We start from the raw sequence: 14,532 nt of genomic DNA on the forward strand, positions 1-14,532 counted from the left end.
ACGTGGCCTCCCCTGTGGCCCTGTGCAGAGGGGTCACAGATGGGCCACATCCACACTGGGTCCGCCTGCCCAGTCCTTCATGCAGTTGCGCCATGTCTGGTGACAGGCACTCGTACCTCAGGCTGGATGACCACGCACCCTGCTTGGGCCGTCTATTCACAAAGTGCAGGGCAGTTGTTACCGTGCTAGATAAGCATCTAAAATGCCTGAGTGAATTCTGTGTATTAAACCACGGAGTGTCTGAGCGTGTTACTGAGGTTACACTAAAAGCCCTCCTGTGGTGAGTGAGGCAGCCAGCATGGAGAACACAGCAGGCTGGAGGCTTTGGGTCTAGGGGTCCCCACAGAGGGGTGGGGGTCGTGGCTGGCAGGAAGTAGGACGGGCTCTGGCTCTGCCTTCTCCAGGCTCACTGTTCACGTGCAGCTCTGCCTCTGGCTGTGAGACTCACCTGACGAGCCCTGTCGGCTTCCAGAACGATGCCCAGACCTGGGCACCTGGCACTAGACGCAGACATGCAGAGACACAAAACATACCAGTGTGCCCACACTCGCACATGTATTCACACACACATGCCCAATGCGTTCGTGGACACACACAGACTCATTCAACACATGCAGGAATGCACAGGAGCTTCCCTGACCTCTGCCTGGAATGTCCCCCCTTCGGGGACAAATCTGGGGGGAAAAGGAAGCTGTACTTCCTTGGACAGGGGACAGAGAGCTGGGCCGGGTCCAGGGGGGACCCGCAAGTTCTGCAGAGACCAGCTGAAATATGGTGTCATAATAAAAACCCCATTTAAAGTACTTCTTTTTTTTTTTATTGATTTCATTGAAAACAGAACAAGAAATGGTCAGAGCCAAAAGACTGCTCTTAAAACTGTCAAAAACATTTTAACAGAAAAAAATAAACATGACTGCATTATGAATGTTTAGAAGAGTTGCACAAAAAAAACCCCACTGTTACTGCACTAATTACAGTATTTAAAAAGGTATATGCCAAAAAAAAGTATATGACCTGCCAGGCCACCACACAAAAGGTGATGGCAAATTTATTCACACTACAAGACTAACATTTTTAAAAAAGTTTTTCCTGCATTTTATTCTAAAATCACTTTGTTCTCTTTATACAGTTGATAGTTTATTTCACGTGGTGAGTAGAAACCACACCAGAATCAGCACCGTTGTCTGTGTTTTGTTTTTTATTTTTTGTTTGTCCTAATGTTCAGTAATGGTAGAAAATAAATCAGTTTATTCATCATAGCATGTGGCTTAAAAAATCAACAGAAGGTGCCAGCGTCAACGGAACCGGCGGGGGCTGCACCCACCAAACCACTTCCTCGAAAAGAAACGTCAGTTAGAGGTTTGATATATAGGACTAGATATAGGATTCCTTTAAAAAGCAAACCCACATTTTCTCCAAAGTTAGTGGTGGGGTCGGTCTCCTGACTCTCCGAGACTGGCAGCAGACAGTGTCCTCCGGGCAGACCCTGGGACCCGGCACCAGCCACGCAGGCCGCGGGCAGGGCGAACGGAGCAGCTCGCGCTAACGGTGGCCTCGGCGGCGCCACACACAACAGTCTGGGCCGGGCCGGAGAACAAACAACCCCCGTGGTGCAGCGGGGACCTCGGAGGTCAGAGGAAGAAACGAGAAACTTCGCAACGACAAATCAGCATCAGAAACTCAGAAGGTGATGCCAGTGCAGACTCCCAGCGTCTTTGGGGCGCGGGCCAAAGGGTGCGCTCCAGCCTGGGCACTGGGCAGGTGGCTGGGAGGCGTCCGCACCCGCCCGCAGGGGCTGCAGCCTCACCTCCGACCCCTCCAGGAAGCCGGCGGCGCAGCCCCGCAGGAGTCTCTCCTCCTCCTCCTCCTCCTCTAAACGGCGACGCGGCGGACCCCGGCTCCCGAGCGCCCCGCTGGCCGGCGGCGTCTCATAGCGGGTCGGCGGCAGCCGCGGAGCTGGTGTCGGGCAGGCCGTCCTCCTGGGCCTCCTGGGCCGCGCTGGCCTGACGCTGGGCCAGGGCCGCGCTCGAGTGCCGGCACTTGGGGGAGCCGCAGCGGCAGCTGAAGAGCTTGCCTTTGATGTCCCAGAAGCGCTCTCCGTAGTCAAACCTGGGGAGGGAACAGAACCAAGGCTCCCAGTCGAATCCCACCGGCACCTCCCACAAGCCAGATAAACGAAGGCAAGGCCAGAGCTTCCTCACCCCGACGTGCCGTGCCGCATCCCAGGCCGTAGTTTTTAGAACTACAGGAAAACCCTGATGATAAACCCGGGACAAGCCCAGGAAAGCAACGCAAGCCCCGTTCCTAAAACCGTCCCGCTGGCAGCGGAGATGGCCAGGGGCTGGGACGGTGCGTACCCGAGCTGTTCGCCGGCCTCGATCAGGCGGGTGCTGAAGAAGGCGATCCGGGGGAACCGCAGGTCCTGGTGGGCCATGAACACGCGCACGGGCACCAGGTTGGGCTCGCAGTGGTGGTTGATGAACCGGCTGACGTTCCCGTAGAAGCGCGCGTCGATGCAGTAAACCTCCCCGTCCTGCAGGGCGAGAGAAGCCGGCACGCGCTGCAGCGAGCAGGGCCCCGCAAGCCGGGTACGGCGGCCCCACAGCCTGGGGTTGGGCGCAAGCCCGCCACGCAGGAGGGGCCTTCTCCAGTGATCCCTGGCGGCGGCGCGGAACCTCCGCTGGCCTTCCCGTTGTGTGGCCGCCCGGCCTGCACCCTGCCCTCCCTGCTGGGCCGCCGTCTGCGGTGCGGTGGGGGTGGTGCAGGCCGTTCCCTTGACGGCGTCCCCATGGGGCTTCCAGCGACGGAACACGGACAGCACCGTCCCACCCAGTACCCATGGGGCTGTCTGGCACCAATAGGGGAAAGGAGGCCGGGGCTGCAAGAGCCCCGTGAGGCAGTAGCAGGGGCTGAGGGGGTCGGGAGGGATGGAGCTGGCGTTCGGGACGCACTGCCTCGGTGACGAGGAGGCGGAACAGTCCCCGGAGGGTCTGGGGAGACTCAGTGGCGAACGGCACCGGGGAGGACCCTCAGGCGGAGGCTGCCACAGAAAACGACTTCTGCTGCTGCCCTTCCGGGAGCTGGTGTGGTTGTGGAACACGAGGCCGAAGAGACTAAGGCGTCTTCCTCACCCTGGTGCCTTGGAGAGAAGCCCAGGACTCCAGGTGGCCGCATGGTCCTGGCCCCTGGCACTGGCCTGCGATGATGGATTTTGAATTGACTGTAGAGAGGGGGATGAGGTGGGTGGGCCTGACCTAACCACGCAACCCTTTTAAAAGCAGTTCTCTGGAGACCCAGGGCGTGGAGCTGCTGGCGCGGGGCGCGGGGCTGCGTGGGAGGAAGGTGGGTGGTCCCGGCCAGCAGCTAGCAAGGAACCTGGACGCTGCCCACGCGACCACAGGGACCTGGGCTCAGCAGCACCCCGCCTGTGCAGCCCAAGGCCCGGCACGCTCAACCCCTGCTGCGCACACTGGGCCGAGTGGGCGGGCGCCGTGGCGAGCTGCGGGTGGGTGGCGTGGTTTGTTACCCAGCGACGGGAAGAGGCACCACCACAGACGACAGCCAGGCAGACGGGGAAGGAGGCACCTGGGGCTTCCCAGGACCAAGTTCCGAGAGGGAGGAGCCTGCAGGCAGAGACACCTGGTCCACAACCCGCCCCAAAATGAGTATTAACCAGAGAACCAGAGATGCTCAGAGATCAAGAGGTTAAAACCCAAACCAGCAAGCGGGTGAAGGCGTGGACGAGGGCAGATCTCCAACAACCTTCGCGGCGCGGGCACAAGACGGTAAACCAGGCGAGCACGGCCGCGGGACTGGACCAGCCACAGCCCCCAAAGCCAAAGGCACGGGAAGCTGCCTCCCGGTTTACCCCAAAGAAACAGAGCTCAGAGTGGCTCACATGGCGTGGACTTTGGCCTCTGCTTCAAGGTCTGATGCGCTAAGAATCTATAGGCGACCCCTCCCTGTGCAAAAACCACCTCTGAAACTAGTAACAGCGCACACATTAAAGTCCTGGACAGTAGCAAGATGGAAACTGAGGGGCTCTCGACTGGAGGGGCCAGGCCTGGCTCTGCCCAGGCTTTCACCAGAGGTGGCCCGTCTGGCAGAGCACACAGCGCTGCCCCGTGGGGAAGAATCTGCAGGTGCTTCGGAGGCGGGTGGGGTTTCAAAGTCTGTGTACACAAATCTCTGCCCAACCAGGACCCCATAAAGACAGCAACCCCAGCAAAGCCGCACGACTGGAGTAAGGCAGACAGGCCACGTGGGAGGTGGGGCCTGCGGAGGGAGCCCAGCCAATCCTAGGACTGGAGGGAAGGCACAGCGGCCACGTGGAGGGGGGACGGGGCCGCAGGAGGGAGCCCAGGCAATTCTAGGACTGGCGGGAAGGCACAGGGGCCATGTGGAGGGGGGGACGGGGCCGCAGGAGGGAGCCCAGGCAATTCTAGGACTGGAGGGAAGGCACAGCGGCCACGTGGAGGGGGAGGCGGGGCCTGAGGGAGCCCAGCCAATCCTAGGACTGGAGGGAAGGCACAGGGGCCATGTGGAGGGGGGGGACGGGGCCTGAGGAGGGAGCCCAGCCAATCGTAGGACTGGAGTGAGGCGCAGAAACCACGTGGGAGGCGCGGCCTGAGGGAGCCCAGCCAATCCTAGGACTGGAGAGAAGGCACAAGGACCACGAGAGAGGCGGGGCCTGCGGAAGGGGCCCAGCCAATGGCACTAGGAAAACAAGACCTACACAGGAGAGAAACCAGAGTCCTCCCCACACATTAACAGGAACAACTGAAGTGACCTGACCCTTGAAACACGGAGGAAATGAACACGTCTGAAAGAGAACACTCAAATGAGCCCAGCCTTGAGATGAACCAAATGCTGGGCCAACAGACACGTATTTTCAAGGCAGCTCCTAAGGCTATCCTCAATGAAGAACAGAAAGCAAGATTTCATGGCATGAAAGTCTCAGAGAAATGAGAAGTCTCAGCAGAGAAACAGAAAAAGAATCCAACGGAAATTCTAAATCGAAATTAACTGGCTGCTGAAGCCATCACTGGGTGGATGAACAGAATCTCAGATTTGCCTGACAGGTAAAGTCGAACAAATTGACTTGTACGTAACATTATCTGAGATAAATAGCAAGGGCTGAAATCAACCTGAATGCCCCAAAAAAGGAGGAGAAAGATTTCCACGTACGGACAATATGATGACTCTTTCCAAATCCTGTCAGGAGAAAGGTAAGGGCTGGTGCAGTATCTACACTCTACCACTTTTTGTGTTAAGGAAAGAGAAGGAATAAGAAATTTACTTGAGGCCGGGCGCGGTGGCTCAAGCCTGTAATCCCAGCACTTTGGGAGGCCGAGACGGGTGGATCACGAGGTCAGGAGATCGAGACCATCCTGGATAACACGGTGAAACCCCGTCTCTACTAAGAAATACAAAAAACTAGCTGGGCGAGGTGGCGGGCGCCTGTAGTCCCAGCTACTCGGGAGGCTGAGGCCGGAGAATGGCGTGAACCCGGGAGGCGGAGCTTGCAGTGAGCTGAGATCCGGCCACTGCACTCCAGCCTGGGCTACACAGCGAGACTCCGTCTCAAAAAAAAAAAAAAATAAATAAAATAAAAAAATTAAAAAAAGAAATTTACTTGAGTATTTTTTCTCGATTTCTGCTGATGGTTGCTGCAGGTGCTGTGGTTGGAATGTGTGTGTCCCCCCACCGGACTCACAGGCTGAGACCCCTAGGTTACAGTGGGGGCTTCGGGAAGGCGATTAAGTCATGGGAGTGGAGGGAATTGTGCCCTCATAAAAGCGACCCCAGAGAGCTGCTGCACCCCCTCCACCACGTGAGGACACAGTGAGAAGGCACTGGCCCTCCCCAGACACCAGATGTACCAGCACCTTCATCTTGGGACTTCCAGCCTCCAGAGCAGTGAGAAACACATTCCTGTTATTTCTAAGCCTCACGGTTTACAGTGTTTTGCTATCAAAGTCCGAATGGACTAAGACAGCAAGAAACAGAATACAGAGAACATGGAGAGAAGCAAGGCTTTTCTGGGTGTGAACTTCCCAAGCACGCAAAAATTTTACACAATCAAATAACAAAAAATTAAATTGTAACATTTAAAATGAACTAAAATTAATGTAACTGCCTATCAAGTTGGTGACACAATCACACAAGCAACATTTCCGGTGCTGCGAAACACAGGACTGGGTCCAACTTCCATGGAACATGCTCTAAGGAGTGAGACGCTGCAAAGAAACGCAGATGCCATCCCGCAGTTGTACTGGTGCTTACTGTTATCAGTAATATCTGGGCTGGGAGCGGTGGCTCACGCCTGTAATCCCAGCACTTTGGGAGGCCGAGGTGGGCGGATCACGAGGTCAGGAGATCGAGACCATCCTGGATAACACGGTGAAACCCCGTCTCTACTAAAAATACAAAAAATTAGCTGGGTGTGGTGGCGGCGCCTGTAGTCTCAGCTACTCGGGAGGCTGAGGCAGGAGAATGGCGTCAACCCGGGAGGCGGAGCTTGCAGTGAGCCGAGATAGCACCACTGCACTCCCGCCTGGGCGACAGAGCAAGACTCTGTCTCAAAAAAAAAAAAAAAAAAAAAGTAATATCTGGAGTACTATTTTGAAACTAAAGATTTTAGAAACCAAAATTTTTATTGTAAGAGATACAAATGTAAAATCAAAGAAGTTGGATAAAAACTCTACACCGTTAAATTTGAATTGGAAATACTAACAAGAACACATTTTAAAAAATCTGTTTACTTCATAGCTCTGTCCTCTGAAGAGTGAGTTGAGAACCCATGGCACCCTGATGGCAGTGGGCACCCCAGAGTCTCGTTTCGGTTTCCAAAAATCTTTCTCTTCCAAAAGTACAAGGACATCCTGGAGAAATGGCTGATTCCAAGTGTGGGGCCAGGAACGTAAGGGAGGCCTGGGTGTCACATGGTACCCAAGAGCAGTGTCACCAAAGGAGACGGGCTGGCCTGCAGGGGCTCCCCATGGCCAAAGATGGGGCGGTTTGACCATTAAATAAGAATGGCTATAATTGATCAAAACACACATGTAAAAAATGTGTTTTTTACATGTAAAAATGTAAAAACAAACAAAAGTAAAAATCCATAAGCCCACATTAACACTCAAAACAGAGAAAAGAAAAAAAAGACCAAAATTTATTTGCTGCCAGTAATTTTTATGCCACTTCCTCACTCTGAAACTTGGTAACTAAATGGTAAGAATAAAGCATTGATACTACCTTTCTCTGAGGAGTAACCACAAAGCCCAGGTTTAAGGTTTATTTATTAAAACAGAACAATGTCTGTTAATAAACAGGGAAGGCATGGATGCTCGGGGTGGGCAGTCGAGGCGGCCACAAAAGCTCCCTGCGGGACACAGCAGCCCCAGTGTGTCGCCAAACCTCAGCCCTTCCTCCCAGCTGGCCGCAAACACGGGATGAGAGAACACGTGAGGGGACACCACGGGGGGCACACAGAAATACGGACCACGGGATTTATCAGGCTGTCGGCCAGTCTCCTCCGCAGGCCACCGTGTGGGCTGCTGGTAGGAAGAACCTTCTGGGATGTGCCAAGTATCATACAAGAAACAGCCCCGCCTGATTCCAGAGGGGCAAACCAGGGAAAGACACCGGGGAAACTAGGAGAGTCTGTAGATGAACATCACGTGGCGCGCAATCTCGTCAGGCAGCACTACTCACAGGCACACTCTGACACGTCACTGGGGGTAAAATGTCACATGTGTAACTAACTTTACATTACATCAGCAAAAAAGGATGAAACAAATAAAGCAAGATACTAACGACCATCAAGTCCAGGTGGGGGAATAAGAGCCTCCACTCTCCTGATTCTCTCTGCTTTCTGGTATGTTTGAAAATTTTCACGATGTGTAGTCAAAAAGGAATTGCAAAGGCAAGAAAAAGGAATCTCTGGAGGAAATGGCAGAGAAGTAAAGTATTTTTCTTCTATTTTTTAACTAAAGAAGAGCCCTGAATGTCTTTAAAATCAGGGAAGAGGCGTCAGAGAACCTGTGTGGAGAAGGTGCTGCCGCAGGTGAGGAGGTTCAGGTGGCAGGTGGTGGGAGTGGGCGCAGGGCAGGAGCTCGAGTGGCAACGTCTGTGAGGCCAGGGCAGGGGCCTCCCCATGGGCCTGGATGCCCCACCCTGCTGCGTGCAGACAGCATCACAGTCGGCTCTGTACAGACGCCCGGGCCTGGCGCTTGGAGTGGACCTCACTACAGGCGCTCATACACTTTGCCAGAGGCAAAAGAGGCCGTCTGGGAGGGCCGGGCCCATCTGGGCTCTTCCCAGGACACCTAGCAGGCTCCACAAGCCCCCACGCAGCAAGCAGGAGGGAGGCACAGGGGCGGCAGCTCTCCAAGGCCCTGAACTGGCACTGCTCAGAGCCACTAAGGGCTCATTGCAGACGTGAGGCCCCACGGCTGGGGCCTCGCTGTTCCTGGTCATGTTTGTGGTTTTTCTGTCCAGAGCCACCGGCCTTGGAGATGCTCTAGTTCAGGGCGTTAAGAATAACCCTCCTCAGGCCGGGCGCAGTGGCTCAAGCCTGTAATCCCAGCACTTTGGGAGGCCGAGACGGGCGGATCACGAGGTCAGGAGATCGAGACCATCCTGGCTAACACGGTGAAACCCCGTCTCTACTAAAAAATACAAAAAACTAGCCGGGCGAGGTGATGGGCGCCTGTAGTCCCAGCTACTCGGGAGGCTGAGGCAGGAGAATGGAGTGAACCCGGGAGGCGGAGCTTGCAGTGAGCTGAGATCCGGCCACTGCACTCCAGCCTGGGCGACAGAGCGAGACTCCGTCTCAAACGAAAAAAAAAAAAAACAAAAAAAACAAAAAAAACCCTCCTCCCACCCTGGGAACCTTCCGGCTCTGCACCAAGCATCACTTGGGTGTGGGACCTGTGGCTGCCCGGGAGACGTGGTACCTCCCCCACCCGCACCCCCGCAGGAGCACACTGTGGCTTCTCAGGACAAGCCCCTTTCTCAGTCTGACCCCCAGGAGCCTCTGCGTGACCCTAGAGGTCATGAGGTCTCGAGACCCTGTGCTCTGCTTGGCCTAACTGCCCAGACCGGGGGGAGCCTAGAGTCAGGGTGTGGCCTTGGCAATGGTCATGCCTGATGACCCAGCCCAGACTCCCTGAGGCCACGCACACATGTGGCAGCCTGGCATGTGCTGCTCCCCCCACCCCAGGGCATGTCCGGGGCTTCTTTGGGGACAGGGTGTGGGTTCCATGCACCCTGAAGAGTGCAGAGGGGCTCCTCCTGGGCACTCCCCTCTGACCCCTGCTGATGCCCCTTGTCACCTGGACTTCCCTGATGCCCACCAGCACCCCCCTGGGGCCTGTGGATGGTCACGGCACAGGCTGCAGCCCAAAGAAACAAAGGGGCTGCCCCCATGGGCCATCAACCCTGCCCATGGCCTCCCACTGTGTGACTTTTGTCCACGTCTCTCCCACGATGGCAGCCGGGCCAACCAACCTGTCAGTTCGCACAAGGAGCCCCCTTGGCACAGGAGCACGGCCTCTCCCAGCCGTTCCTATGGTTCAGAGGCTTCAGATCCCAGAATCCTCACAGGAACACACACCGCTGAAGGCTTTACTTCCAAGGTTTCTCTGATAAGAAACCTTCCACCTAGGTTTCAGGCAAGCATACCATGGAGAGGCCTCCATGGGGTGCCTCGCTGATGAGAGATTTCAACAAAGGCCTAAAGAAGGTAAGGACCGGGAGGGCGGGTGGGCAGGATCCCAGAGGGCATGTCCAACAGGCTCCAGAACAGCGTGAGGGGGTGCGAGCAGTTGTGAGAGCAGTGGAGGGGCAGTCAGTGGGGAACAGGGTGTGCAAGGTTTGAGCCAACAGCAGAGGGCTTGGGGTCACTGTAGCCCCAGGCTGAGAACAGATGGCAACAGCAGGGCCGGGGCTGACCCAGGGGCGGGTGCCCACTGCAATGGTCCAGGAAATATTTTGAAGGCAGAATCACAAAGTTTCCTGGTACCCAGAGATTTTGGCACTCAGGTGGACAGGGGTCTGGGATCTGGGATCTGGGGGTGGGTCAGAGCTGCAGCAGACACCTGGGAGGCTTTGTTGTGTTCGTGCTCTCTACGTCCCCAAAATGAACAACTGTCCCTGGGCCTGTGTGCCCATGGCTGAGGAGTGAGAGGATGTCAGGAGGATTACCGTCCCTGGGCCTGTGTGTCCATGGCTGAGGAGTGAGAGGATGTCAGGAGGATTACCGTCCCTGGGCCTGTGTGTCCATGGCTGAGGAGTGAGAGGATGTCAGGAGGATTACCGTCCCTGGGCCTGTGTGTCCATGGCTGAGGAGTGAGAGGATGTCAGGAGGATTACCGTCCCTGGGCCTGTGTGTCCATGGCTGAGGAGTGAGAGGATGTCAGGAGGATTACCGTCCCTGGGCCTGTGTGTCCATGGCTGAGGAGTGAGAGGATGTCAGGAGGATTACCGTCCCTGGGCCTGTGTGTCCATGGCTGAGGAGTGAGAGGATGTCAGGAGGATTACCGTCCCTGGGCCTGTGTGTCCATGGCTGAGGAGTGAGAGGATGTCAGGAGGATTACCGTCCCTGGGCCTGTGTGTCCATGGCTGAGGAGTGAGAGGATGTCAGGAGGATTACCGTCCCTGGGCCTGTGTGTCCATGGCTGAGGAGTGAGAGGATGTCAGGAGGATTACCGTCCCTGGGCCTGTGTGTCCATGGCTGAGGAGTGAGAGGATGTCAGGAGGATTACCGTCCCTGGGCCTGTGTGTCCATGGCTGAGGAGTGAGAGGATGTCAGGAGGATTACCGTCCCTGGGCCTGTGTGTCCATGGCTGAGGAGTGAGAGGATGTCAGGAGGATTACCGTCCCTGGGCCTGTGTGTCCATGGCTGAGGAGTGAGAGGATGTCAGGAGGATTACCGTCCCTGGGCCTGTGTGTCCATGGCTGAGGAGTGAGAGGATGTCAGGAGGATTACCGTCCCTGGGCCTGTGTGTCCATGGCTGAGGAGTGAGAGGATGTCAGGAGGATTACCGTCCCTGGGCCTGTGTGTCCATGGCTGAGGAGTGAGAGGATGTCAGGAGGATTACCGTCCCTGGGCCTGTGTGTCCATGGCTGAGAAGTGAGAGGATGTCAGGAGGATTACTGTCCCTGGGCCTGTGTGTCCATGGCTGAGGAGTGGGTGCCAGGAGGAGCAGGACTAGACGCTGCTGCCTCGGGTAGGTGGGGACTGGAGTCTGCCCTGGACTTAGGGACACTCATGGGAGGCGAGGCCTGGCTGCATGTGGTTGCAGACAGACTGGAAGGCAAGGAATCCGGAGGGTGTGGCAGCTCTGGGGCATGAGGGAGTGTGGAGAGTGCCGACAGGATGTCCCTGAGGAGGTGAGGGCGGGCGTGGCTCCAGACAGGAGAAGGAAGCACAGAAAGTCCACGCCAGGGAACGGGTGTGAAGGCAGAGCACAGACATGTGGGGGAGGAGGCAGGGACCCCCCTGGCCAATACCACAAGCGAGTCAAGGAACCGAGAGCCTCCAGCAGCGTCTGATGGAGCAGTATCGTGCCTGTTGAATATGACCACTTAAAAGCAGCCTAGGAAGTTGCAGTCCTTATTTTACAGAAGGACTGGCCCACAATGGACCGGGAATATGGAAATGGCCCTTCCACACAGACGGCTTGGGAGGTGCGGCCCTAGGGGAGCAGGAGGAACTTGGCCAGTGAAGGCCACAGCCACATCAGCAGGGAGACAGGCCTGTGTGCACAATGCTGCCATTAGGAGGTGGCTGTGAACCCCCAGCAAAGCTCTCCCATCTCCTCTGGGCTGCAGCTCCATCCATCTGTCTTGGTCTCACTGGTTCTCACGCAGTGAGAAGGCACGGTCCCTCCATGAGCCACGCGGCCGGGTCCTCCCCAGAACCAAACCGGTAGGTGCCTAGACCTTGGACTTCCGGCCTCCAGCACCGTGAGAAACCAGTGTCTGTTGGGCAGGCTGTGCAGTCTGTGGTGTTCTGTTACAGTGGCCTCAACAGACTGAGACAGGCCCCAGGAACCAGGGCCACGTGGGAGCAAAAATTAGCTGCAGTGACAGAGGCCACGGCCTGAAGCTCAGCCTGAGGCCTCTTGGTGCCTGGAAGTGGACTGGGGTGACCCAATGCATTTTCTTCAAGCAGGTTTCAAAATACAGTGTCTGGCACCCAAACAAAACTAACCAGAAACATGAGGAGACAGGGAAAGGAGGAGGACAACAAGCAGCAAAATAGACGCTAGAAACAGACCTGCAGAGATGCCAGATGCTAGAGCGAGAGACCAGGGCAGGAGATATGGCAGCAAGGAGACGGCACAGAAACAGGAACACGCCACCCCACCCCCAGCCCCCCCGCAAGACCCGGACTGACCACACAACACAGCACCTGATGCCGCATGGCTAAAATACACATAAATTAAATTTCCAGTAACAACAGCATATAAATCAGCTATTCACATTAACAGAACAAGGAGAAAAATCATAGGATTATTTCAATAGATTTTTTTAAACGTTCAACAAAATTCAACATCAATTCATGAAATTCTTCGGGACAGAAAAGAAAACTTTGTTATTCTGATAAAGGCATCCCAACACCTGCACACGAGCATCACAGGAAACGGTCCGGAAAGGCTCCAGGCCTCCTCCCTGACACTGGGCAGCCCCGCTGGCGTAGACGACAAGAATGAGAAGTGAAGCCATGGGGACCGGGGGCAGCCTGTGTGGTGATGACACGGGCACACGCACAGAAAAAAACGGACCCACACGTATCATTACACTTAACAGGTGGCTTTAGGCCTCAGGTCAAAGAGTTAATTTTAAAAATCTACTCTATTTCTATATATCAAGCAACAACTGTGGAAAAATATGCCTCCTTCAAATACAAAAGCATTAGGGTTTCTGAGACGCTAAGGACTCCTGCCTCTGACTGTGATGGGTCAGCTGGTGCTGCACTTACCCTCCCGTCCAAGATGGATCGCCCAGCCAAATCCACGGGACACAAACAGGCCGTGACTTGGCGGCACCTCTGGGCAGTTTCTCGTACAGCTGAAGGTCACTCACACATGACCCAGCCAGGAAATGACAAAGGCCACATGCTGTGTGATTCCAGTTACATGATATTCTGGAAAAGGCAGGACTGCAGGAAGCAAGTCAGCGTGACCGTGGCTTGGAGTGGGGAGCAGGTGCCCGGGTGGAGAGGGAGGTGGCCCACACACGTGTAGAATTCTAAGGCAGCCCCAAGAGTCTCTCTTGTATCAACCCAACCCCTTGAGCGTGACTTGCTTCTGGCCACAGGATGTGAGAAGGCGGCAGCGAGGCAAAGCCCTGACATCCTCCTGCTGGCCTTCAAGAAGAGAGCTGCCTCTAGGAGCTCAGAGCACCCCCGGCTGCCAGCCAGCAAGGAAGCAGGGGCCTCATCCTACAGTCAAGGAAATGAATTCTGACAACCCAGGGAGCATTTACACAAGGCCTGAAGCTAACATCAGACAGGGTAAGGACGCCGCTTCCCCCAGTGCCAGGAAGAGAACAAGCATTGTGCCCAGCCTTCCAGGAAACAAAGCTGCACAGCTCAGAGCGCAAGAAGAAAAACTGTCTTTACATACACATGACATGACCACACGTGCAGACAAGCCAAACAGTCCAAAAAGTTACTAGAAGAATTTACAAATACATTTAACAAGGTCAATGTACACGAAAACCAAGTATTTCCACATTGTTTATTTCCAACAAACAATTGGAAAATGAAATTTAAAAACAATCTGTTTATAACATATGAAAAGTATGACATGCTTAGGAATACATTTAACAAAACAGTGTAAGACCTACATACTAAAAGCTACAAGGCTCTGCAGAGAGAAACTCAAGATCCAACTGAAAGAGAGCTGGGCCACCTGCAGACACAGGGTCAGAAGGCTCAACGCGCTAATGGCAGCAGATTGAGTGCAGTCTCAGCAAAAATTCCAGCAGCCTTGGCCTGTACTGACGCCCGGGCTCTCAACTGTCTATGGAAATGCAAAGGACACGGAGGAGCGAAACAGTCTGAAAAGAACCGAGTATGAGGAGTATGAGGACCTAACACTGCCTGGCTCCCAGTTTTACTATCGATCAAGAGAATGTGGCATTGGTGTGAGGATCAGCAAATAGATCAAAGGAAGAAACATGGTCCAGACGTAGATCTGCATCAGCTGGGGTAGGCACAACTAGTGGTGCTGGATTAACTGTCTACGGACACAAGTGAGCCTCAATCCTTACTTCAAACCCACGTTTCTGAGAGACAGGCCAGGCTGGAGTGCAGTGGCTCGATCACGGCTCACTGCAGCTTCAAACTCCATCTCGGCCTCCCGAAGTGCTGGGATTACAGGAGCGTGCCAGTGTGTCCGGCCTTAACTTGCATTTTTATATGACTTCTAAAAAAAGGAGAAAATCTCCACAATCCTGGGATAGACATGGAATTCTTAGGATATGGGAAGTCAGAGAATTTTAAAATTCTGCTTCCTGAAA

The 14,532-nt window shown here is 55.0% G+C and overlaps 1 protein-coding gene across 15 annotated transcripts in view; it reads right to left on the reverse strand.

Moving 5' to 3' along the window:
* Positions 1–794: 794 nt before the first annotated feature.
* EHMT1 (euchromatic histone lysine methyltransferase 1) overlaps positions 795–14,532 on the reverse strand; it is a 236,247-nt gene continuing 222,509 nt past the window's right edge. For all 15 annotated transcript variants that reach the window (XR_012424023.1, XR_012424022.1, XM_074015811.1 and 12 more), the window contains 2 exons: positions 2,358–2,533; positions 795–2,109 (listed from right to left, as the gene is read on the reverse strand). Coding sequence is in view for 13 of the 15 variants with exons in the window: in XM_074015811.1 (XP_073871912.1) it covers positions 1,929–2,109; positions 2,358–2,533 (357 nt within the window). In the remaining 2 variants the exon portion in view is untranslated. The remainder of the gene's footprint in view (positions 2,110–2,357; positions 2,534–14,532) is intronic.

The sequence above is a fragment of the Macaca fascicularis genome, chromosome 15 (assembly GCF_037993035.2).
Source record: "Macaca fascicularis isolate 582-1 chromosome 15, T2T-MFA8v1.1".
NCBI classification, from domain to species: domain Eukaryota; kingdom Metazoa; phylum Chordata; class Mammalia; order Primates; family Cercopithecidae; genus Macaca; species Macaca fascicularis.